Below are 26,994 nucleotides of genomic sequence, written 5' to 3'. Positions count from 1 at the left end.
AACTTCAGGATTTAGCGCATGTGCAGATAAAACACGGAAATACTGAAGTTGCGGTCAGTCATTCATTGCTCCATCAAAGGCTGCGCTGTGGAACTCCCAGAGCCGGCAATCAATTCAAATCACTTAAACTGATGAAAACTTCCCCTTTTCTGATGGAATATCACCATTTAAAAAAAAACTAAAACATTAAGCCTTGTTGAAAGAAGTATAACTGAGTTTTTAAAGGCCTACTGACTGCTGAACAACCATTCTGACCCTAAAAAACTAATTTAATATTTGTGGAATGCTAAATTTTTCCATTAATATGATTAAGTATTACAAGTTTTTAATATAATTTTTTTCAAGTTTATTTATAATATTTCAGCTAACTTAATCCTATGTGTATGTCCCAATCTTTATTTTACTTTCTGTAAAATGTATTAAAAGTAAATTATAATTTGTGCATTTTTACTTCCTGGTTTGCTGTCTATGAGAATTCTTCAATGTGATTGGCTGCTTAGCTATCACTGTTGCTGGATGCTGGTGATTCGCGTGGTTGCACCCCAGATTCAAACCAAGGTCGGGAGAGCCGACATTAATGTCACAGACATTGCTAGATCTTTGTGAACAGCTTTCTTTGAGGTCAGCAACAATTGCCATCGCTTCGCTGCTGATCGCAAATTCCAGGCTGTTATGTTTCTCTTTTCTGTACAAGTAACTAGGTGCGGCAGTTTATCTCATGTCCCGATATCGTGCTGTGGAGCCTTTTTGAATCTTTTGTATGCCTAATGTAAAACTAATTATTTAATAAATGGCAATTGTTTGACTCCATGAATTCCAATGTCCAAGAATTCATCTTTGGCATATAGTACATTCCTAAACACCATACCTGGTGTTTGACATACTGGGTTGTCGCTTCCATCTTTCGTCAGAGTAAGGTCCGTTAAGAAGCACAGGCCCACCATGCATTGCAGCAAATGATTGAAGTCACTAATACAATTACTGTGAAGATCTACAAGACTTAACTTGTGACCAATACCATGAAGGTGTAAAAGGCCTGCAACGCAAGAAGAAACAAAAATATTAGCAGAGAGTCACAGAAGATTACAACATAGAAACAGGCCATTTGTCCCATCACGTTTCCAACAATGCTTTTCTCCGCAAGCCTCCGAGTTTAATCCCACCCTACTACTGACTTCCCATACCCTTTAATATTCCTCTTGTTCAAATGACCATCCAAATCCTTTTCAAAAAGGGTTTATGGACTCCGTTTCAATAATGACTTGTGGTGGCACTATTCAGAAGTATACCTCTTTCAGGGCATACACTGATTTTGCAACCTACTAATTACACACTTGAATAGATTCCACTATTGGTTTGTAAAATGAATCGGGGGGGGGGGGGCGGGGAATTCAGGAAAGGGTAAATTCAACAGCAGCAGAGTAGCGATTTGGGTAAAAAATAAGCAGAGTGGGTGAGGAAGGGTCAAACAGCTTAACAAAGGTAACTGGGCATTAAAGACTAAGGTGACATCAGGGGAAATTTTTTTTAAGCTAAAGCTAAAGGCACTATAGCTGAATTTGCAAAACATTCGCAAAAGAATAGATGAATTAGTGGGCTCAAGTTTCGGGATGCGCCTAGAACGGCGCAACCCAGAGAGCCACGCCGGATTTCCGCGCTCAAAAGCGCGTCAAAAACTTCCGGAGCAATTCTCCGATTCGCAGCAGCTTCCTTCCAGCTCGACCCGGCGTGTAGAGATCTGCGGGGGGGGTGGGGGGTGGGGTCAAAGCGTGGCGCCGATTCTGAGACTGCAGGAGGGCGGGGCTAGGTCAGAGAAGACGATGTCGTGCCAGCAGCATGCTGGAGCATGCGCGCATGCGCAGTGAGAGACAAACATTGGCACTCGGCCATTTTTAAAGGTAAATGAGAAAAAGTGCTGATTTGTTTTGTGGAGCTGTGGAAAGGCTTGAGTGAATCTTGGTGATTTTTTGTGCCTGAAGGAGTGCTTTTAGCAGCACTGTTGAAGAAATCACCTGCTGAAATCAGTGAGTGCTGCTTTTTGCTGCTAAACTTCCAGAACAAGTGCTGCATAGGTGCATGTAAAATAAGGACTGTGTGTTTTGAAAAATAAGAGTGTTAATTCAATACAGTAATGGAACAATGTCCACCATGAACAAAGAATTACTTGCATGAGGAAGTGGAGATATTAGTAAACGTCATTGAGCAGAGATGGCAGGAGCTGGATACCAGCAACAGAGTTCGCATAAAAGTGCCACCCAAAGAAATGAAGAAACGCTGGAACCAAATTATAGAAACATAGAAAATAGGTGCAGGAGTAGGCCATTTGGCCCTTCTAGCCTGCACTGCCATTCAATGAGTTCATGGCTGAACATGCAACTTCAGTACCCCATTCCTGCATTCTCGCCATACCCCTTGATCCCCATAGTAGTAAGGACTTCATCTAACTCCTTTTTGAATATATTTAGTGAATTGGCCTCAACAACTTTCTGTGGTAGAGAATTCCACAGATTCACAACCCTCTGCGAGAAGAAATTCCTTCTCAACTCGGTTTTAAATTGGCTCCCCCGTATTTTGAGGCTGTGCCCCCTAGTTCTAGTCTCCCCGACCAGTGGAAACAACCTCTCTGCCTCTATCCTGTCTATCCCCTTCATTATTTTAAATATTTCTATAAGATCACCCCCTCATCCTTCTGAACTCCCAACGAGTAAAGACCCAGTCTACTCAATCTATCATCATAAGGTAACTCCCTCATCTCCGGAATCAGCCCAGTGAATCGTCTCTGTACCCCTTCCAAAGCTAGTATATCCTTCCTTAAGTAAGGTGACCAAAACTGCACGGAGTTCTCCAGGTGCGGCCTCACCAATACCTTGTACAGTTGCAGCAGGACCTCCCTGTTTTTGTACTCCATCCCTCTCGCAATGAAGGCCAACATTCCATTCGCCTTCCTGATTACCTGCTGCACCTGCAAACTAACTTTTTGGGATTCATGCACAAGGACCCCCAGGTCCCTCTGCACCGCAGCATGTTGTAATTTCTCCCCATTCAAATAATATTCCCTTTTACTGTTTTTTTTCCCCCAAGGTGGATGACCTCACATTTTCCGACATTGTATTCCATCTGCCAAACCTTAGTCCATTCACTTAACCTATCTAAATCTCTTTGCAGCCTCTCTGTGTCCTCTACACAACCCGCTTTCCCACCAATCTTTGTCTCATCTGCAAATTTTGTTACACTACACTCTGTCCCCTCTTCCAGGTCATCTATGTATATTGTAAACAGTTGTGGTCCCAGCACCGATCCCTGTGGCACACCACTAACCACCGATTTCTAACCTGAAAAGGACCCATTTATCCCGACTCTTTACTTTCTGTTAGCCAGCCAATTCTCGATCCATTTCCTGACTCCGCATACCTTTATCTTCTGCAGTAACCTTTTGTGTGGCACCTTATCGAATGCCTTTTGGAAGTCTAAATACACCACATCCATCGGTACACCTCTATCCACCATGCTCATTATATCCTCAAAGAATTCCAGTAAATTAGTGAAACATGGTTTCCCCTTCATGAATCCATGCTGCGTCTGCTTGATTGCACTATTCCTATCTAGATGTCCCGCTATTTCTTCCTTAATGATAGTTTCAAGCATTTTCCCCACTACGGATGTTAAACTAACCGGCCTATAGTTACCTGCCTTTTGTCTGCCCCCTTTTTTAAACAGAGGCATTACATTAGCTGCTTTCCAATCCGATGGCACCTCCCCAGAGTCCAGAGAATTTTGGTAGATTATAACGAATGCATCTGCTATAACTTCCGCCATATCTTTTAATACCCTGGGATGCATTTCATCAGGAGCAGGGGACTTGTCCACCTTGAGTCCCATTAGCCTGTCCAGCACTACCTCCCTAGTGATAGTGATTGTCTCAAGGTCCTCCCTTCCCACATTCCCATGACCAGCAATTTTTGGCATGGTTTTTGTGTCTTCCACTGTGAAGACCAAAGCAAAATAATTGTTTACGGTCTCAGCCATTTCCAGATTTCCCATTATTAAATCCCCTTTCTCATCTTCTAAGCAACCAACATTTACTTTAGTCACTCTTTTCCATTTTATATGTCGGTAAAAGCTTTTACTAACTGTTTTTATGTTTTGCGCAAGTTTACATTCGTAATTTATCTTCCCCTTCTTTATTGCTTTCTTAGTCATTCTTTGCTATTAGACACGGAAGCCAGCCAGTCCCTGATGGGTATCAAACAGCAGCTCATGCTGGAGGCGTGGAGGCACACACTCAGCCGGAGTTTGCAGAGGTGAGCAAAATACCTGCAGAAATTTGTTACAGAAGATTACTGCGCAATGGTGCATACCATGAGATCTGAAAGCCAGTGTAAAAAGAAATGGCATGACCTTGGTCAAGTAGTTAGTTTTAAGTAATATTTTCATTTTTTAATGGAATTGTAATTGTAAATGTGACTATCTGTATATGTCCCACCCTGCAGAAAGACACACTCTGTAAAAAGTTACATTTTAATCTTTGCAGAAGAAATTGGCCTACAACAAATGGGAAAGAACTCGAACAGAAGGAGGCCCACCAAATCTGCATCCACTGACACCCTTGGAACAAAGGGTAGCTGCTATGCTGAGTCTTACATGGAGAAAAGCAATCAGTACAGCACAAGCTGGGCCCTTCAAATCACCCTGCTACCTGGCCTGCTATGTGTACTCATGCCACCCACCCTGCCCCCTTCTCTGCTGCTAAACATTTGACTATTCTGATATATTTTGCAGACGATGATGATGATGATGGCAACCCTGAAGATCCTGAACAAAAACCAGATGTGGACGATCCAGACTGGCTGCAGGCAGCGATGACTGAAATGTCTTCAGGAAGACCTTCCAAATTTATATTTATGAGCCCATATTAGCAGGCATCAGAGTTTCAACCCCTTGCATAGGTTCTGGTTCCACCTTCCATGGTTTTGATTCCAACATTGCGGGTTCCAGTGGTGATATAATGGAGCAGTTTACACCCACTGACCCACCATCCCAGCCCGTGCCTCCCACTCCAGTGCTGCCTTTTGGAACACCGAGCATCCCACCGTCCCAGCCCGCGCCTCCCAGTGTAGTGGTGCCGCGAGGCAGACCCAGGCAGAGGAGAAGGAGATTGGAGACACGCTCTCCTGAGATGCAGCGTGCAACAGATGTGGCTCAGGTTGTGGCATTGGGTGTGGAGACCAATGAGCTTACCCGATCACTCGTGGGTAGCGTCAGTGCAGTGGGTGAAGAGGTGACAGTACCGACGGGAAAAATAGCAGTAATGACTCGGGAAATGAGGGAGGGAATGTCCGAGGGAGTGCACAGGCCATCAGGGAGGGCATGCAAGTGACGGCACAGGCCGTCAGGGAGGGCCTGGGCGAGGTAGCTGCTGCAATAAGGGCACACAGCCCGGCCAATCAAATGACATCCCCATGAAGAAGTGAGCATTCATCGAGATGTGAATGAGAGATGGTTGCAGCCTTTCTTTGCTGCTTTTGTTCTTGTTCTTGATGTAACTGTAGTAACGTTTTTCAAATTTAAATTGTTTTGTAAGTTTTGTAACTTTACAACTTAAAAACCCTGAGATCACTTATAAGTGATCTTATAGTGTAAATACTCTCACGTAACTTATTTAATTTTGCACCTAAAAAGTGATCTTGACGTTTAAGTGATCTTAAGCGTGTAAGATTTTTCACATTGAAATTTTTGTAACTTTACAAGTTTATGTGATCTTAAAGTTTTTAAGTGATAGTCATATTAAAAAGTAAAGTTTGATAAAAACAAATATTTTATTTCACTAACGTTAACTTTTCAATAAAATATTTTTTCATTAAAACTGAATCATTAACACAACACAACATAGGAACAACTCCAAAAAATAAACATGTCCATGCGCAACAGTTGTCGCAGAGCCCTCAGGCATCAGCAATTGAAGCGTTCACGGATGAGCTGCTAGCGCAGGGCTCGAGCAATCGTTATAGGAGCACGACGGACCGCCCTCCTCTGACCTCGTGCTCCGGCATCAGGCACTTGCATGCTTTCCTGATCGTTGTCATCATCCTCATCCTGCTCTTCCAAATTACTATCGTCAGGCACTGGTCCATCATGTGGGTCTTCTGGTTCCACTACCAGCTCCTGCTGCCTCATGATGGCTAAGTTATGCAGCATGCAGCACACAACAATGAAGTGACCGACAATCTGAGGAGAGTATTGCAAGTGGCCTCCAGAATGGTCCGGGCATCTGAAACGCTGTTTCAAGATGCCAATAGTCCTCTCTATGATGCTGCACGTTGTAGGGGATTTTTGCTCTGCCCAATTACGGGGACCTTTGGTGGCTATTGGTGTATTGGGCCTTTCTGTCCCTTCTGGGGGACGGTCCAGCAGCTTATGGCTCGCTGACCACTAAACTGATGGTTGCGAAGCGCCCTAACACCCCTATCTAGTTCTAAGCTCAGAATTTTGGTGGATTATGAGCTTCCACAAGGGAAAACAAAACAAAACACTCAGAGACAAGTGATCCTTGGAACAAAAAAACAGGCAAGTCCAATTTATTAACCACGGTAAGTTTCCAACAAGGTCAAACTTCATCAAAACACATATCTGACACACACTTATAAACTATGAAAATCTATGGGAAGAAACGGACACAACGATAACCTTACACAATTTTACCTTTACAAGACAGTTCTACCACCACCCCCACCCCCCTTTTTACCTGACTGACCGAGGCTGACAGTTAGGAAAAGAAAACCCCAGGATAATACTTACGATCCCTTTTTGACAGTTATTCCTTTTAGCCTTAGGATGGTTGGTTTACGGGGTAGCTGGAGTGAATGTTGCCTCTCCCAGTTACTTCGGTCTCTAGTTCTTCAGCTGGTTGGCCTCGGAGCGTTGTTCGGTGTGCGGCTCGGCTTCTTGAGATGATGTTGGGCCTCTCGGTAGTTGGGTTGTATATTCTGCACACAAGTCGAGTCCAGGGCCCATTCGATGGTAGGTTTCCCAGCCGGTAACAGTCCGTCTCCGTTCTCTCTCGGTTTCCGTCGGTCTGTGACTGCTACTGCTTCTCGACTCCTTCTCCTATTGCTCCAGCGGCTTCTCTCCTTCCTCACTGCTCCAGCGGCTTAATCTCTGTTTTTTTTCCCCAGTGGTTCTCTAGCTCCTATATTTGTACCCAATTGTGTAAGTTTGGGCGGGGAGACAGCTTTGAATGTTTAATCAGAAGATGTTCATAACTTGATTAGGGGTGAGTCATATTTTCAAACTGGGCCAGGTAGTCCCCATTGGTTGAGGATTTCCCCGCTTCAGGCCCAACTCGACCCCTGATTGGCCTGCCAGAATGCACTTTTCCCCCATTGGCCAGTGCCTCTGTCTCGCTTTTGAGCCAGACTCCACAATGTAATCAGATGATGTCACAGGTACAGGTAGGTGTGAGGACAGGGGTATTGTTTCTATGCACATTGGTGCCTCAACCTCTGCTGGTCCATTGTAACATTCCTGGGAGTCAATCACCGCAGTGATCTCAGGGCTATTGTCCACTGTCCATATTGATTAGGTAGATAATGGTCCACACTCAAATTGATTAGGGGTGAGTCATATTTTCAAACTGGGCCGGGTAGTTCCCATTGGTTGAGGATTTCCCCACTTCAGGCCCGACTCGACCCCTGATTAGCCTGCCAGAATGCACTTTTCCCCCATTGGCCAGTGCCTCTGTCTCGCTTGTGAGCCAGACTCCACAATATCTGTATCCGCCCACACGTTTCCAAGCCTGCCTGGTCTGAGGATTTTATTTGGGCAAAATGTTCAATTAAAATGTATAGAACGATCCCATTCAGTTTTCTTGTCCTTAGGGTGTTCCAATAAAATGCAGCTGTAGATTTTCGAACCTTACAGTGTCGCAATGTGCGCCATGTTGTATCAATGGTCAGCTTCCGTCCGTGTTACGCGTAGGAGCGTCATAAGCCAGGTGGCCAGGCCGTACCCTTTGTCTCCCAGTAGCCAGCTCTGCCCTTCTGGCTACTGCTCAAATATGTCAGATATAACGCTGTCACGTAGGATGAACACATCATGGGTGCTGCCAGGGTATCTCCCATCAACTGACATGATGCGCTGCTTGTCGTCACACATGAGCTGCACATCGATGGAGTGGAAACCTTTTCTATTCCTGTACTGCTCGGAATCCTCCACAGGTGCTCGCAAGGCGATGTGGATACAATCAATGCAGCCCTGTACCTTTGGGAAGCCAACAATCCTGAAGAAGTCATGCATTGCTTGTGCAGTCATTGGGAACTTGAAGAAGTCATTCCTCTGCGCATACAGTGCAGCCGTGACCTGGTAAACGCAGGCATGTATTGCACGTTGAGAGATTGCGCACACATCTCCAGTTGTAGCTTGAAACGATCCCGAGGCATAGAAGCCAAGTGCAGCTGTTACCTTCACTTCAACAGACAAGGCAGTCGACGTTCTACTTCTGGGCTGCAAATCTGCTCTCAGCATATCACAGATCTCAACGACAACTTCTTTGTGGAAACGCAGCCTTTTGACACAATCAGCCTCACTCATGTCCAGGTACGAGCGCCTGGCTCGATATTGCCGACGTGGGTAAAGTCTCCTGCCCCTCAGCCTACGTGCTGTGACGTTCCTGGTGCGGTGAGCTCTAATCAATTCTCTCCTATGCAGTGAATTGATGGCGAACCATTGCATAATCCGTGGTGTTGATAATGCAGCACCCCTACTTGAATTACAAATGTAACTTTTAAACTTGCTGGCTGGCTGGCTCTCCCTCCCGGTGCTTTGTACGTCTCCCCTGTCTTCTGGCCGAATGGCCTGCAGCCTATAAAAATCATTTTGCAGCTCGGAGGCTGCTGTGCTGCCGGTGTGTGGCCCGACTGAACCGTGTCCCGCCCCTGTCTCCTGGCCGAACGGCCCTATAAAAATAACTTCGCGGCTCAGAGGCTGCTGTGCTGCTTCAGACAGGTAGGAAAATTGAATTTTTTAATTAGTTGCTTTATTTATCATTTATTATTCAGGATTGCTCTTTATTTGTAGAAGTGAGACTGCTGAATGCTTGTAAAATGTATTACTTCCCTCCATACCAATCTCTCGATCCCTACGCCTGATTTCTAAGTGCAGGCGAGGTTTTTCTGAGCGTACAAAAATCTACACTTACTCCATTCTAAGTTCTTTTGGAGTAAGTTTTCGCTGCCTAAACTTGCAAAACAGGCGTAACTGGCTGGACACGCCCCTTTGGGGAAAAAAATCTGTTCTAAAATGAAACTATTCTAACTCACTAGAACTGGAGGAAACTAAATGCCGAGAATTGCAATTTCTAAGATGCTCCATTCTAAACTAGTTGCTCCTTCAGGCCGAAACTTGAGCCCAAAAGCACAGATAGAAATAAATGGGTTTGATCTAATAGCCACTACAGAGAAGTGGTTGCAGAATGACCAAGGTTGGAAACTAAATATTCCAGGATACAGGGTACTTGCTTTTTAGAAGAGAGATAGGCAAATGGAAAAAGAGGGAGGGTAGCCCTGATAATAAGGGATGGGATAAAGACAGTAGAGAAGGGATCTTAGCTCGAAAATCAAGATGTAGAATCAGTTTGGGTGAAGCCAAGAAACAACAAAGGGCAGAAAACACTGGTAAGAGTAGTTTATGGGCCACCTAACAGTAGATGTAGTGTCGGTCAGAGTATAAATCAGCATGTTACCCGCCACCATCTCAGCAAAACCCCAGTCCTGCACGAGGTAGAAAAGGCCATCCTTCAGCTCAAGAACAACAAGACAACGGGAGCGGATGGAATCCCCGCTGAGGCACTAAAGTATGGCGAAGAGGCATTATTGCACAAGTACATGACCTCATCTCTCTCATCTGGAAGGAGGGGAGCATGCCGGGGGATCTGAGATGCAGTAATCGTGACCATCTTTAAAAAGGGGGCCAAGTCCGACTGCGGCAACTAGAGGAATCTCCCTGTTATCAGCCATTGGGAAGGCCATCGCTAGAATCCTCCTCAACCGTCTCTCCCTGTGGCTGAGGAGCTCCTCCCGGAGTCACAGTGCGGATTCCGTCCACTACGGGGCACAACGGACATGATTTTTACGGTGCGACAATTGCAAGAGAGATGCAGCAAATAACACCAACCCTTGTACATGGCCTTCTTTGACCGCTGTTATCCGTTTCGACTGCCCCCAAAAGTTTGTTGCCATCCTCCGCCTGCTCCACAATACATACAAGCCGTGATCCTGATCAATGGATCCACCACAGACCCAATCCAAGTCTGGACCGGGGTCATCACGCCAAACCTCTTCTCGATCTTCCTTGCTGCAATGTTCCTCCTCACACTCAACAAGCTCCCCGCTGGAGTGAACTAAACTACCGAACCAGTGGGAACCTGTTCAACCTTTGTCGTCTCCAGGCCAGATCCAAGACCGTCCCATCCTCTGTCGTCGAGCTACAGTATGTGGACGATACTTGCGCCTGCGCACAGACTGAACTCCAAGTCGTAGTCAACATCTTCATTGAGGCGTACGAAAGCATGGGCCTTACACTAAACATCCATAAGACAAAAGTCCGCCACCAACCTGACTCCGCCACACAGCAGTGCCCCCCAGTCATCAAGATCCACGGAGCGGCCTTCGACAATGTGGACCACTTTCCATACCTTGGGAGCCTATTATCAGCAAGGGCAGACATCAACAACGAGGTTCAACACCGCCTCCAGTGCGCCAGCGCAGCCTTCGGCCGCCTGAGGAAGAGTGTTTTCGAAGGTCAGGCCCTCAAATCTGGCACCAAGCTCATGGTCTACAGGGCTGTAGTGATACCTGCCCTCCTACAGTCGACACCTCAAATCGCTGGAGAAATACCACCAACGATATCTCCGCAAGATCCTGCAAATCCCCTGGGAGGACAGACGCACCAATGTTAGTGTCCTCGATCAGGCCAACATCCCCAGCATCGAGGCACTGACTACACTCGACCAGCTCCGTTGGGTGGGCCACATTGTTCATATGCCTGACACAGGACTCCCAAAGCAAGCGCTCTACTCGGAACTCCTACATAGCAAACGAGCCCTTGGTGGGCAGAAGAAACGTTTCACGGACACCCTCAAAGCCTCCTTGATAAAAATGCAACATCCCCACCTGGGAGTCCCTGGCCAAAGATCGCCCTAAGTGGAGGCAGAGCATCCGGGAGGGCGCTGAGCACCTCGAATCTCATCATTGAGAGCATGCAGAAGGCAAGCGCGAGCAACGGAAGGAGCGTGCGGCAAACCAGACTCCCCACCCACCCTTTCCTTCAACGACTGTCTCTCCCACCTGTGACAGAGACTGTAATTCCCGTATTGGATTGTTCAGTCACCTGAGAACTCACTTTTAGAGTGGAAGCAAGTCTTCCTTGATTTCGAGGGACTGCTTATGATGATATGATGATGATAAATCAGAGATGCATGTAACAAGGGTAATACAGCAATCATGGGAAACTTTAATTTTCATATAGACTGAGAAAACCAAATTTGTTGTAATAATGCGGAGGACAAGTTCCTGGAATGCATTCAAGATACTTTTTTAGATCACGATGTTGAGGAACCAACTAGGGAATAGGCTATTTTAGATCTAGGGTCTTAAATGTGAACTAAACAAGCTATGTAGGTATGATGGGCGAGTTGACCAATGTAGACTGAGAAACTAGATTTAAAGATGCAAGGGTAGATAAGCAATGGCAACCATTTAAATAATTAATTCATAATTCACAATGAATGTACCTTCCTCTAAGGAATAAAAACCCCATGGGAAAAGTGGTCCAACCATGGCAAACAAGAGAAGTTAAAGATAGTATTAGATTAAAGGAAGAGACTTATAATGTTGACAAAGATTAGTAAACCTGAGGATTGGGAGGATTTTAGAATACAGCAAAGGATGCCCAAGAAATTGATAGATAAAAGAGAATATGAGAGTGACATAGCAAGAGACATATAACAAATTGTAAAAGCTTCTACAGGTCTATAAAAAGGAAGTGACGAGTGAAAGTAAATGTGGGTTTCTTAGAGGCAGAGATAGGAGAAATTATAATAGGGAATAAGGAAATGGCAGAGACATTAAACCAATATGCCAGGAGATCTCACAGATGCAGTGATCGTGACCATCTTGAAAAAAGGGGACAAGTCCGACTGCGGCAACTAAAGAGGAATCTCCCTGCTATCAACTGTGAGGGTCTATGGAGTGTCCTCCTCCATTTCGGATGCCCCCAAAAGTTCGTCAACATCCTCCGCCTACTCGACGACGACATGCAGGCCGTGATCCTTACCAACGGATGCATTACAGACCCAATCCCTGTCCGGACCGGGGTCAAATGGGGCTGCGTCATCGCTCCAACCCTTCTCAATCTTCCTCACTGCCATGTTCCACCTCACAATCAACAAGCTCCCCGCTGGAGTGGAACTAAACTACAGAACCAGTGGGAACCTGTTCAACCTTCACCGTCTCCAGACCAGGTCCAAGACCGTCCCATCCTCTGTCGTCGAGCAATAGTACGCGGACAACGCCTGCATCTGCGCACAGAGGCTGAACTCCAGGATATAGTCGATGTATTTACTGAGGTATACGAAAGCATGGGCCTTACGCTAAACATCCGTAAGACAAAGGTCCTCCACCAGCTTGTCATCGCCACACAGGACTGCGCCCCAGTCATCAAGATCCACGGTGCGACCATGGACAACATGGACCATTTCCTATATCTCGGGAGCCTCTGATCAACAAGAGTAGACATTGATGACGAGATTCAACACCGCCTCCAGTGCGCCAGTGCAGCCTTCGGCCGCCTGAGGAAAAGCGTGTTCGAAGGCCAAGCCCGCAAATCTGCCACCAAGCTCATGGTCTACAGGGCTGTAGTAATACCCACCCTCCTCTATGGCTCAGAGACATGGACCATGTACAGCAGACACCTGAAGTCGCTGAATAAATATCATCAACGATGTCTCCGCAAGATCCTACAAATCCCCTGGGAGGAAAGACGCACCAACATTAGTGTCCTCGACCAGGCCAACATCCCCAGCATTGAAGCACTGACCACACTTGATCAGCTCCGCTGGGCAGGCCACATTGTCCACATGCCAGACATGAGACTCCAAAAGCAGTGCTCTACTCAGAACTCCTTCGCGGCAAACGAGCCAAAGGTGGGCAAAGGAAACATTACAAGGACACCCTCAAAGCCTCCCTGATAAATTGCAATATTCCCACTGACACCTGGGAGTCCCTGGTCAAAGATTGCCCTAAGTGGAGGAAGTGAGCACCTCGAGTCTCATCGCCGAGAGAATGCAGAAATCAAGCGCAGGCAGTGGAAGGAGCGTGGGGCAAACTTGTTCCACCCACCCTTGCCCTCAGCGACTATCTGTCCCATCTGTGGCAGGGACTGTGGTTCGCGTATTGGACTGTTCAGCCATCGAAGGACTCATTTTGAGAGGGGAAGCAAGTCTTCATGGTAGATGACACAAAATCATTCTAGAAATAGTGGGAAACCAAGGGTCCAGTGAGAATGAGGAACTTAAAAGAAATTAGTGAAGAAATAGTGCAGGAGAAATTAATGGGACTAAAAGTAATCAAATTCCCTGGATCTGATGGCCTACATCCTAGGGTTTTAAAAAAAGTGGCTACATAGATAGTGGATGCAATCATTTTGATCTTTTAGAATTCCCTAGATTCTAGAATGGATTCTGAATTGGAAGGTAGCAAACATAACCCCGCTATTCAAGAACCGACGAACTAGGGAGGTAGACAGGGCTTTAAACTAAATAAAGCGGGGGGGGGGGTGGAAAGAGAGGACGGTCGCAGTAGAGAGCAATCTAGGATGCTAAAGAGAAAAGAAAAGGAAGCAATGCAGGAAAGTGATTGTGGTAAGGAAAACCAGATTATGTCAGGAAGGGACAGAGCATACAAACAAAAGAGTGCACTAACAAATAGGGTCCAGGTAAGAAAAAGTAGCGCTAAGACAAATAGGGCTATAGTACAAAATAATGTTAAGATGTCTAATAATGTTAAAAAGACAAATTTAAAAGCATTGTATCTGAATGCACAAGCATCTGTAATAAGGTAGACGAAATAGATGTAAACATGGTTGCAGGGTGACCAGAGTTGGGAACAGAATATCCAAGGATATTTGGTATTTAGGAAGGACAGGCTTTAGGAAGAGGGGGTGGTGTGGCGTTGTTAGTAAAGGATGAAATCAGAGCAATAGTGAGAAAGGATATTGGCTCAGTAAATCAAGTTGTAGAATCAGTCTGGGTGAAGCTAAGAAGCACCAAAGGCAGAAAATATTGGTGGGAGTTGTCTATAGGCCTCCAAACAGTAGTGGTAATGTAGGGAACGGCATCTAACAGAAAATTAGAGATGCATGTAACAAGGGTACTACAGTAATCATAGGTGACTTTAATCTACATATAGACTGGCCAAACCAAATTAGGAATAATACTGTGGCAGATGAATTCCTGGAGTGTGTACGAGATGGTTTTTAGACCAGTATGTTGAGGAGCCTACTAGGGAACAGGCTATTCTAGATTGGGTATTGAGTAATGAGAAGGGGTTAATTAACAGTTTTGTTGTGTGGGGTCCTTTAGGGAAGAGTGACCATAACATAATTGAATTCTTTATTAAGATGGAAAGTGAAGTAGTCCAATCTGAAACTAGGGTCCTAAATCTAAACAAAGGAAACTACGAAGGTATGAGGAATGAATTGGCTATGATAGATTGGGAAGAGTCATTAAAAGGCATGATGGTGGATAGGCAATGGCTAATATTTAAGGAAAGAATGCATGAATTGCATCAGTTATACATTCCTATTTGGCGTTAAAACACAAAAGGAAAAGTGGCCCAACCATGGCTAACAAAAGAAATTAAGGATAATATTAGATCCAAAGAGGAGTTATACAAAGTTGCCAGAAAAAGTAGCAAGCCTGAGGTTTGGGAGCAGTTTAGAATTCAGCAAAACAGGACCAAAAGATTGATTAAGAGGGGAAAAATAGAGTATGAGAGTAAACTTGCAAGGAACATAAAAACCGACTACAAACGTTTCGACAAGTACATAAAAAGAAAAAGATTAGTGAAGACAAATGTAGGTCCTTTACAGACAGAAACGAGAGAATTTGTAATGGGGAACAAGGAAATAGCAGAACAATTAAATAAAAACTTCACTTCTGTCTTCACGGAAGAGGACACAAATAACATCCCAGAAATGCTAGGGAACCAAGGGTGTAGTGAGCAAGAGGGATTAAAAGAAATGATTATTAGTAAGAAAATAGTGCTGGAGAAACTAATGGGACTGAAGGCCAATTAAATCCCAGGGCCTGATGATCTGCATCCCGGAGTACTAAAAGAGGTAGCCATAGTAATAGTAGATGCATTGGTTGTCATCTTCCAAAATTGTGTTAGGGAAATTGATGGGATTGAAGACCGATAAATCCCCGGGGCCTGTTCTACATTGAAACTATTCTAACTCACAAGAACTGGAGCAAACTAAATGCCGAGAATTGCAATTTCTAAGATGCTCCCATTCTAAACTAGTTGCTCCAAAAAAAAAAATAGGAGCAACTCAGGCCGAAACTTGAGCCCAAACATTCATCTTTCTTCCAGGACAGGAGAATCAATCAGATTGACTTGGAAATGTTTACGAATATGCTAAAGATGCTAATCTATAAATTTAGTTTCTAATGTTTTTCTCTCAAAACATTCTCCACAATATTAATCCCTGCTCTTATCACGAAAAGTTTTGAATTATTTTAGGTACTTCGCAATTAAATAGCTGGAAACAAACTTCAATGCACTCTCAATTTTTAATCTCCTATTCCAAACATTTACACCAAATCGAAATTGTACATTATCAGTTTAATCGAAGTAACTGTATTTTCTGTGTCTTTCTCAATAAATAAACAGTGGTTTCTTCTAAAGTAGCGTCCTGCAATTTTTATACATCATTCTTGTTTCGATTAAAACTCCACTATACGTTTAAAAGGAAATCTATATTTGCATTTTTCCTGGGACTTGTTTGGCGCATAGAACGATAGACAAAATAAAATGGTTTGAGTTTTTCCCCTTTTTTGGTTCTCTCCCATAACATCTTAATGATATGTTTATATATTTTTTAAGTCAATAAAAAGTAGTATGTACCACCTACAAATCCTCCCCTGCCCTCCCCCTCAACAGCATGGTTGCATGTTTGTGCAAAGCTACTCATTTCAGTCGATCGTTCAAAATCAGATGTTGAGAACTTTCAATTTTAAAATGTTTTAAGCAATTCAGAGCCCCTTTAAAAGCATTTGGACATCAATACCTGGTTGAAACTTGTTTAAACGAGGGGAAAATTGATTTTTGCTCGTTTCTTCCAAAACCGAAACTTGAGGCGGTTTTTGGAAGGGGAGGGGGTTTGTTTTTAAATCATTTTTTATGCAAAGCTCATTAAAAATCTTTAAATTCTTTCAAGTCTCATTTAAGCTTTGACAGAAGTTGCTCCAAGTTATTCGTTCTCTCTTCAACACAGTCGTTAAACATGCAACAAAAAATGATAAAATACCCTCAAATTCCAAACATAGAAATATGGGGCCCAAGTTTCGAGCCGCGCCTAGAACGGCGCAGTCCCGACCTGGACGCCCGTTTTTCGCGCCACAAAGTGCGCCAAAAAAACCTCCGTATTCTCCACCTCCCTGCAGGTTCTCTGGCCCTCGGCGCAGCGCAGCACGAGCTGTAGGGGGCGGAGCCAGGTCCCTGCGCTGAAAACAGTGCCGGGACCTCTGCACATGCGCGCTACAGTGGGCACGCAAGTGCAGTAGCTCCAGGCGCCCGAAACTGTGTGGGAGGGGCCCAAAGCACGCAGCCCCTAGCCCTGGCCGAATGGCCTCACTGGGGCTGCGTGAATAAGGCTCCTCCCACAGCCAGCTCCTGCTTCCTCCCGACCCGACTCTGCCTCCGGACCGGACCCGACACCCGCCCCCGCGCCGGACCGGACCCGACACCCACCCCCCACCCCCGGACCGGGTACCCGATTCCCCCTCCCCCTCCGCCCCCAACACCCGCTCCCCCACTCCCCCGGACCGGACCCGACACCCGCTCCCCCCCCCCACCCGCCTCCGGACTGGATCCGACCTGACCTCCCTCCCCCGACCTGACCTTCCTCTCCCTCCCTCCCTCCTCCCGACCCAAACCGAACCGACCTCCCTCCCACCACACCCCCGACCCGACCCAACGCCACCTGTAAATCTGGTGCTGGGGACGGGCCCTGCCCGTTCAGCCTTCCCCACCACCCCCCACAATCTCCTTCCCCCCCCCAATCTCCCCCAATCTCCTCCCCCCCCACCCAATCTCCTCCCACCCCCCCAATCAACTTTCCTCCCATCTCCTTTCTCCCCCTTTATCCCCCCTTCTCCCCCATCCCTCCCCCCTCCCATTTCTCCCCCATCCCTCTCCCTTCTCTCCCCCTTCCCTCCCTCTGCTCCCTCTACCCCCCTCCTCCTCCTCCCCCTCCCCTCGCTGTCAGAAACACAGACACTGACAGACAGATAATGAGAGACACACAGACAGACAGAGAGATAGAGACACTGACAGAGACACACTGAGGGGGGCAGCCCAGCACGCTGTTGGAGGGCTCCCGGTGCTGCAGTCGGTAAGTAGAAAATGTTTTATTTATTTTTTTTTTTTAATTATTTTTTATTAATTTTTTTTCATTCATTTATTGGTTGATTTATTGATGTATTTATCATTTATTATTGATTATGGCTCTTTATTTGTAAAACTGAAGTGTTTAATGTTTGTAAACTTCCCTTTAAACACCCCCCCCACCATTCCCTACGCCTGATTTGTAACCTACGTCTGATTTTCTAAAGTGTAGACAAGGTTTTTTCGAGCGTACAAAAATCTTTACTTACTCCATTCTAAGTTAGTTTAGAGTAAGTTTTCACTGACAAAACTTTGAAATCAGGCGTAAGTGGCCGGACACGCCCCCTTTTGAAAAAAAAATTCCGTTCCAAAGTGAAACTGTTCTAACTGACTAGAACTGGAGCAAACTAAATGACGAGAATTCCGATTTCTAAGATACTCCGTTCTACACCAGTTGCTCCTAAAAATCAGGAGCAAATCATGTGGAAACTTGGGGCCATAGAAAATAGGTGCAGGAGTAGGCCATTCGGCCCTTCGAGCCAGCACCACCATTCAATATGATCATGGCTGATCATGCAACTTCAGTACCCCATTCCTGCTTTCTCTCCATACCCTTTGATCCCTTCAGCCATAAGGGCCACATCTAACTCCCTTTTGAATATATCTAACGAACTGGCATCAACAACTTTCCGTGGTAGAAAATTCCACAGGTTCATAATTCTCTGAGTGAAGAAGTTTCTCCTCATCTCGGTCCTAAATGGCTTACCCCTTCTATAATTCCCTGTTTTCTCTCTCCCTCCTTTTTTGAAAAGTGGAGTTACATTAGCTACCCTCCAATCCATAGGAACTGATCCAGAGTCGTTAGAATGTTGGAAAATGACCACCAATGCATCCACTATTTCTAAAGTCACTTCCTTAAGTACTCTGGGATGCAGACTATCAGGCCTGTGGATTTATCGGCCTTCAATCCCATTAATTTCCCTAACACAATTTCCTGACTAATAAGGATTTCCTTCAGTTCCTCCTTCTCGCTAGACCCTCGGTGCCCTAGTAAATGGAGCGCAAATAAGAAAGTGAATAAAGTGGTGAGGTCATCTATCCCCAGCCTTGGGATCAGTTTTGGAGAAGTTGCTTCTCTTTTTAAGAACATAAAAAATAGGAGCAGGAATAGGCCATTTGGCCCCTCGAGCCTGATCCGCCATTCAATAAGATATGGCTGACCTTATCTTGCCCTCAACTCCGCTTCGCTGTCCGCTCCACATAACCCTAGACTCCCTTATCATTCAAAAATCTGTCTTTCTCCACCTTAAATATATACAATGACCCAGCCTCCACAGCTCTCTTGGGTAGAGAATTCCAAAGATTCATAGCCCTCAGAGAAGAAATTCCTCATTTCTGTTTTAAACATTTAAAATAATGAAAGGGATAGACAAGATCGAGGCAGAGAGGTTGTTTCCACTGGTCGGGGAGACTAGAATTCGGGGGCACAGCCTCAAAATACGGGGGAGCCAATTTAAAACCGAGTGGAGAAGGAATTTCTTCTCCCAGATGGTTGTGAATCTGTGGAATGCATCCCAGGGTATTAAAAGAGATGGCAGAAGTTCTAACAGATGCATTCGTTATAATCTACCAAAATTCTCTGGACTCTGGGGAGGTACCATCGGATTGGAAAGCAGCTAATGTAACGCCTCTTTTTAAAAAAGGGGGCAGACAAAAGGCAGGTAACTAGAGGCCGGTTAGTTTAACATCTGTAGTGGGGAAAATGCTTGAAGCTATCATTAAGGAAGAAATAGCGGGACATCTAGAGATAGGAATAGTGCAATCAAGCAGACGCAACATGGATTCATGAAGGGGAAATCATGTGTAACTAATTTACTGAAATTCTTTGAGGATATAATGAGCATGGTGGATAGAGGTGTACCAATGGATGTGGTATATTTAGATTTCCAAAAGGCATTCGATAAGGTGCCACACAAAAGGATACTGCAGAAGATAAAGGTACGCGGAGTCAGATGAAATGTATTAGCATAGATAGAAAATTGGCTGGCTAGCAGAAAGCAGAGAGTCGGGATAAATGGGTCCTTTTCCGGTTGGAAATCGGTGGTTAGTGGTGTGCCACAGGGATCGGTGCTGGGACCACAACTGTTTACAATATACATAGATGACCTGGAAGAGGGGACAGAGTGTAGTGTAACAAAATTTGCAGATGATACAAAGATTAGTGGGAAAGCGGGCTGTGTAGAGGACACAGAGAGGCTGCAAAGAGATTTAGATAGGTTAAGCGAATGGGCTAAGGTTTGGCAGATGGAATACAATGTCGGAAAATGTGAGGTCATCCACCTTGGGAAAAAAAAAAACAGTAAAAGGGAATATTATTTGAATGGGGAGAAATTACAATGCTGCGGTGCAGAGGGACCTGGGGGTCCTTGTGCATGAATCCCAAAATGTTAGTTTGCAGGTGCAGCAGGTAATCAGGAAGGCAAATGGAATGTTGGCCTTCATTGCGAGAGGGATGGAGTACAAAAGCAGGGAGGTCCTGCTGCAACTGTACAGGGTATTGGTGAGGCCGCACCTGGAGTACTGCGTGCAGTTTTGGTCACCTTACTTAAGGAAGGATATACCAGCTTTGGAAGGGGTACAGAGACGATTCACTTGGCTGATTCCGGAGATGAGGGGGTTATCTTATGATGATAGATTGAGTAGACTGGGTCTTTACTCGTTGGAGTTCAGAAGGATGAGGGGTGATCTTATAGAAACATTTAAAATAATGAAAGGGATAGACAGGATAGAGGCAGAGAGGTTGTTTTCACTGCTCGGGAAGACTAGAACTAGAGGGCACAGCCTCAAAATATGGGGAGCCAATTTAAAACCGAGTTGGGAAGGAATTTCTTCTCCCAGAGGGTGTGAATCTGTGGAATTCTCTGCCCAAGGAAGCAGTTGAGGCTAGCTCATTGAATATATTCAAATCACAGATAGATTTTTAACCAATAAGGAAATTAAGGGTTATGGGGAGCGGGCGGGTAAGTGGAGCTGAGTCCATGGCCAGATCAGCCATGATCTTGTTGAATGGCGGAGCAGGCTCGAGGGGCTAGATGGCCTACTCCTGTTCCTAATTCTTATGTTCTTATAAATGGGCGACCCTTTATTCTGAAACTATAACCCCTGGTTCTAGATTCCTCCACAAGGGGAATCCTCCTCTCTGCATCTACCCTGTCAAGCCCCTGCAGAATCTTGTATGTTTCAATAAGATCACCTCTCATTCTTCTAAACTCCAATGATTATAGGCCCAACCTGCTCAACCTTTCTTCATAAGACAACCCCTTCATCTCAGCAATCACCTCCTGAACCTTCTCTGAACTACTTCCAATGCAACTATATCCTTCCTTATATTTGGAGACCAAAACTGCACGCAGTACTCCAGGTGTGGTCTCACCAACGCCATGTGCAGTTGTAGCAGGACTTCCCAACTTTAATACTCCATCCTCCTTGCAATAAAGGCTAACATTCGATTTGCCATCCTAATTATTTGCTGTGCCAGCATGCTAACATTTTGTGTTTCATGTACAAGAACCCCCAGATCCCTCTGTACTGCAGCATTTTGTAATCTCTCCCCATTTAAACAATAATTTGCCTTTTTATTTTTCCTACCAAAGTGGATAACCTCACATTTTCCCACATTATCCTCAATCTGCCAATTTTTTGCCCACTTACATAGCCTATCTAGATCCCTTTGCAAATACTTTGCGTCCTCCTCATAATTTGCTTTCCCACCTGTCTTCGTATCATCAGCAAATTTGGCTACAATACACTTGGTCCCTTCATCCAAGTCATTATTATGGTCGGGGCCATAAAAGGAGCGGCGAGTGGCGATCATGGGCAGCGTGGCGGCATATCACTGCAAGGTACTGCGCGAGCTGGTGCAGGAGGGCGACGGCAGTGAGGAGAGAAGTCATCAAGGTCCAGGTCGGTGATTGGAGTGTGGGCAGATACAGCAGGAGCGGCGAGGTCGGAGCGAAGGAAGGGGAGAGATTGTAGAGGGATGTGATCGGGGCCCAGGAGAAGCATGAGTTCGGGGCCAGAAGAGGCGAGGGCCCAGGGGCAGCCTGGGCCAGCCCACACTGCAATATGTGTGCGCATTAGGTCTGTGCAGCAGAGCAGGTCTCCAGTCATCTTGGTTAATCCTTGCCACTAGACCAGGACCTAACTCTGTCAAGTCAGTGTGGTGGCTGGTGTGCAACGGCCACCCCACATTAAAAAAAATCCACGCACAGGCATCTTCCACCCTTCGGGATGTAGTTCAGGACGTGGAATATTAGGTCCTTCATTGAACTCATCCTTTTTTTGGCGTGGAAGCAAGTCATCCTCGTTTCGAGGGACTGCCTATGCTGATGAAATAGTTGAGGCCCCAGCACTGATCCGCATGGCACCCCACTAGTTAGTTTGCCAAAATGACTCATTTATCCCAACTCCTGTTTTCTGTTAGTTAGCCAATCCTCTATCCATGCTAAGTTTGCCGACGATACAAAGATGGGAGGAAAAGCAATGTGTAAGGAGGACACACAAAATCTGCAAAAGGACATAGATAGGCTAAGTGAGTGGGCAAAAATTTGGCAGATGGAGTATAATGTTGGAAAGTGCGAGGTCATGCACTTTGGCAGAAAAAAATCAAAGAGCAAGTTATTACTTAAATGGAGAAAGATTGCGAAGTGCTTCAGTACAGCGGGACCTTGGGGTACTTGTGCATGAAACACAAAAGGTTAGTATGCAGGTACAGCAAGTGATCAGGAAGGCCAATGGAATCTTGGCCTTTATTGCAAAGGGGGATGGAGTATAAAAGCATGGTAGTCTTGCTACAGTTGTACAGGGTATTGGTGAGGCCACACCTGGAATACTGCACGCAGTTTTGGTTTCCATATTTACGAAAGAATATACTTGCTTTGGAGGCAGTTCAGAAAAGGTTCACAAGGTTGATTCCAGAGATGAGGTGGTTGACTTATGAGGAAAGGTTGAGTAGGTTGGGCCTCTACTCATTGGAATTCAGAAGAATGAGAGGTTATCTTATCGAAACGTATCAGATTACGAGGGGGCTTGACAAGGTGGATGCAGAGAGGATATTTCCACTGATAGGGGAGACTAGAGCTAGAGGGCATAATCTTAGAATAAGGGGCCGCCCATTTAAAACTGAGATCTGGGGACATTTCTTCTCTGAGGGTTGTAAATCTGTGGAATTCGCTGCCTCAGAGAGTTGTCGAAGCTGGGACATTGAATAAATTTAAGACAGAAATAGACAGTCTCTTAACCAATAAGGGAATAAGGGGTTATGGAGAGCGGGCAGGGAAGTAGAGTCCATGATCGTATCAGCCAGGATCGTATTATATGGTGGAGCAGGCTCAAGGGGCCGAATGACCTTCTCCTGCTCCTATTTCCTATTTCTTATTACACCATATCCCGTGAGCTCTTATTTTGTGCAGTAACCTTTTCTGTGGCACCTTATCGAATGCCTTCTGGAAATCAAAATACACATCTACTGGTTCCCCTTTATCCACCATGCTCGTTACATCATCAAAGAACCAGAAAATGTGTGAAACATTTCCCCTTCATAAAACCATGCTGACTCTGCTTGACTGTGATATGATTTTCTAAATGTCCTGCTACTACTTCCTAAATACAGTTGTGCCTCTCCAGTCCGGCTACCTTGGGACCTGACTGGTGCCGGACCAGAGAATTTTCCGGACCACTGGAGGTCACACCGACCGTAGCGTTGTCAGCAGTACCTTAGGCTTACCAGGTACTGCTGACAATGATCAGCCGCATGCGCAGCGCAGAAGCCCACTGCGCAGCATTTCGCAGGCCCAGCTTCGGCGTCTCAGTCAGTGACCACGCTCCTTGCTCCCTCTGCACGCTGATCCAAACAAGGAGGAAACACCGGAGGCAGCGGGGAAAAGAGGAGCAGCCAGCCCCAGGACACAGCGCAGGTCGCGACCCCCCCCCCCCGCCAGGAATGATGCCGGACCAGCGATGTTGCCGGACCAAAGAGTCCCGGACTGGAGAAGTACACCCTGCTCGTTACATCCTCAAAGAACTCCAGCAAATTTGTCAGACATGATTTCTCTTTCATAAAACCATGCTGACTCTACTTGACAGTATTATGATTTTCTAAATGTCCTGCTACTACTTCCTTAATAATGGACCCTAGCATTTTCCCAATGACAGATGTTAGGCTAACTGATCTAGAGTTTACTGCTTTCTGTCTCCCTCCTTTTTTAAATAGGGCGTTACATTTGTGGTTTTCCAATCCGCTGGGACCTCTCCAGAATCCAGGGAATTTTGGTAGATTACAACCAATGCATTCACTACCTCTGCATCCACTTCTTTTAAGACCCTAGGATACAGGCCATCAGGTCCAGGGGACTTGTCCACCTTTAGTTCTATTACTATGCCTAGTACTTTTGCTCTAGTGGGTTCAATATGTTGATTATTTTAAGTTCCCTCCCTCCCAATAGCCCCTTAATTATCTATTATTGGGATGCTTTTAGTGTCTTCTACCGTGAAGACCAATACAAAATATTTGTTCAGTCTCTGCCATTTCCCTATTTCCCATTATTAATTTCTTAGTGTCATCCTCGAAGGGACCAACGTTTACTTTAGCTACTCGCTTCCTTTTTATATCCCTGTAAAAGCTCTTACTGTTTGTTTTTATATTTCTTGCTAGTTTACTCTCATAGACTATCTTCCCTCTCTATTATTTTTTTAGTCCTCCTTTACTGGTTTCTAAAAATTTCCCAATCCTCTGGCCTTCCACTATTCTTCGCAACATTGTATGCCTTTGTTTTCAATTTGATACCATCCTTTACTTCCTTAGCTACAGATGGTTCATCCTTCTCTTAGAATCTTTCTTTCCTTCTCAGAATCTTTTCTGCTGCCATTCCCTCTGTCTCACACAGACTCTGAGGAACAAACAGGGGAACAAACTTTTTCCCCTCGCTCGTAACATGATTTAAATAACGCTGATAAACTCTTTCAAAAAGGGGACAACACCTGGCAAAATTTAATTGGAACTTACCGCAGGACTGTCAGAATCACTTTTCCATACTTTTTCCGGCTTTAAACAATTTTCCAATTTTCTTTGTAATTTTACCGTGTGCCTAAAAATTATTTGCTTTAGCCTCGTTCCAGCAGCCATTGTACATGTGCTGCTCCTCCACCTGTGTTGTTCCAAAGTGCATCCGCTGCTCAGTCCCCGGTAACGGACTACACGCGCCCACTTAAGACCCTCACCCATCTCTTTCTCTCTCCACCCCACGCCGTCTATCTCTTAGCAATTAATTGACTGCCCTTAGTGTCCCAGCTCAATGTAATCCTGAGCAAAAACTGTCTGCACGCTTTAGAAGAGATGATTAAATGAGGCCCTGTTGATGGATGTTAATTTTTTAAACTGCTATTATGGGCCCAAGTTTCCACATGATTCGCGCCTGATTTTTTAGGAGCAACTGGTGGAGAACGGACTATTTTAGAAATCGCAATTCTCCACATTTTTTTTCTGCAGTTCTAGTTAGGTAGAACAGTTCTAGTTTAGAACAGAATTTTTTCTTCAAAAGGGGGCGTGTCCGGCCACTGACGCCTGATTTGAAAGTTTCCACAGTGAAAATGTACTCCAAACTAAAGTAGAATGGCGCCAGTGAAGATTTTTGTAGAACTGAAAAAACCTGTTCTACACATTAAAAAATCAGGCGCAGGTTACAAATTAGGTGCCCAGAACGAGGTGGGGGGGGGAAGGGAACTCATTAAATTCGACAATAAATCCTTATTTATACTTCTACAAATATTATACAAATAAATCCAACCTGAATAAACATTTATAAGCCAAGAAAGATTAAATAAACCATCTTCCTACCTGTGTGAAAGTGCTTCAGCCAGGGAGAATTCTGCAGCTATTCGTGCCGTTGAGCAAGAGAGGGAGGGAGAGAGGGGAGGGAGAGGGAGAGAGGGAGGGAAGAGAGGGGGGGGGGGTCGGGGAACAGGAGCGGGGGGGGGGAGCGGGTGTCGGGTCGGGTCGGGGTGGGGGGGAGCGGGTGTCGGGTCGGGGGGGGGGAGCGGGTCTCGGGGCGGGGGGAGAGCGGGACTCGGGTCTCGGTCGGGGCGGGGGGGAGCGGGTCTCGGGTGTCGGGTCGGGGGGAGAGCGGGTGTCGGGTCGGGGGGGGGGGGAGCGGGTGTCGGGTCGGGGGGGGGGGGGGGGAGCGGGTCTCGGTCGGGAGCGGGTCTCGGGGAGCGGGTGTCGAGTCGGGTCTGGTCGGCGGGGGGAGTGAGTGTCGGGTCTGGTCGGGCGGGGAGCAGGAGCTGGCCGTGGGAGGAGCCTCATTCACGCAGCCCCAGTGAGGCCATTGGGCCAGGGCTAGGGGCTGCGTGCTTCGGGCCCCTCCCACACAGTTCGGCGCCTGGAGCTACTGCACTTGCGTGCCGACTGTAGCGCGCATGTGCAGAGGTCCCGGCACTGTTTTCAGCGCAGGGACCTGGCTCCGCCCCCCCCACAGCTCGTGCCGGCTGCGCCGAGGGCCACAGGACCTGTAAGTCGGTGGAGAATACCGAGGATTTTTTTAGGCGCCGTTTTAGGCGTGAAAAACGGGCGCCCAGCTTGGAGGGGCGCCCGGTTTTTTCTTGTGGAAACTTGGGCCCTATAAGTGCAGGGATTCTCTCTCCTCAGTTTCTCTCTCTCTCTCTCTCTCTCTCTCTCTCAGCATCCCCCTCCCCACCAAAAGTCTCTCTCCTCCCCACCCCCACCCAAGTCTCTCCCTCTCTCTCCCCCCCTCCTCCCCCCTCCCCCCATCTCTCTCTCCTTCTGTCCTTCCCATCTCTCGTCCCATCCTTCCCCACCCCCCATTGTCTCTCTCTCTCTCTCTCTCTCTCTCTCTCTCCTTCTCTCCTTCTCTCTGTCCCCCCACAGTCTCGCTATTCCCTTTCGATCCTCTCTGGTCTCTCTCTCTCCTCTCTCTCTCCTCCCCCCTCCGTACCCCATCCCCCCGCAGTCTCTCTCTTCCCCCTCCCCCCCAGTCTCTCGCTTCTTCATCCCCCTCCAGTCTCTCGCTTCTCCCCTTCCCCCCCCGCCTCTCTCCTCTCCCCCCGCCTCTCTCTTCTCCCCCCGCCTCTTCTCTTCTCCCCTTCCCCCCCAACCTCCATCTCTCTCTTCTCCACACCCCATCTCTCTCTTAGCCACACCCCCATCTCTCTCTTCTCCACACCCCTCCGATCTCTCGCTTCTCTTCCCCCCCATCTCTCTCTTCTCTTCCCCCCCCCATCTCTCTCTTCTCTTCCCCCCCCCATCTCTCTCTTCTCTTCC

At 46.3% G+C, this 26,994-nt stretch overlaps 1 protein-coding gene across 6 annotated transcripts in view; it reads right to left on the bottom strand.

Annotated features, from left to right (window-relative positions):
• Nucleotides 1-26,994, bottom strand: part of lrrcc1 (leucine rich repeat and coiled-coil centrosomal protein 1) — a 371,497-nt gene that overhangs the window by 264,919 nt on the left and 79,584 nt on the right. For all 6 annotated transcript variants that reach the window (XM_070893371.1, XM_070893397.1, XM_070893406.1 and 3 more), the window contains one exon: nucleotides 869-1,036. In XM_070893371.1, the coding sequence (XP_070749472.1) occupies nucleotides 869-1,036 (168 nt within the window). The remainder of the gene's footprint in view (nucleotides 1-868; nucleotides 1,037-26,994) is intronic.

Source organism: Pristiophorus japonicus, chromosome 1 (genome assembly GCF_044704955.1).
Source record: "Pristiophorus japonicus isolate sPriJap1 chromosome 1, sPriJap1.hap1, whole genome shotgun sequence".
In the NCBI taxonomy this organism is placed as follows: domain Eukaryota; kingdom Metazoa; phylum Chordata; class Chondrichthyes; family Pristiophoridae; genus Pristiophorus; species Pristiophorus japonicus.
The sequence above is the reverse complement of the archived record's forward strand: the minus strand, read 5'-3'. Positions and strand labels throughout refer to the sequence as shown.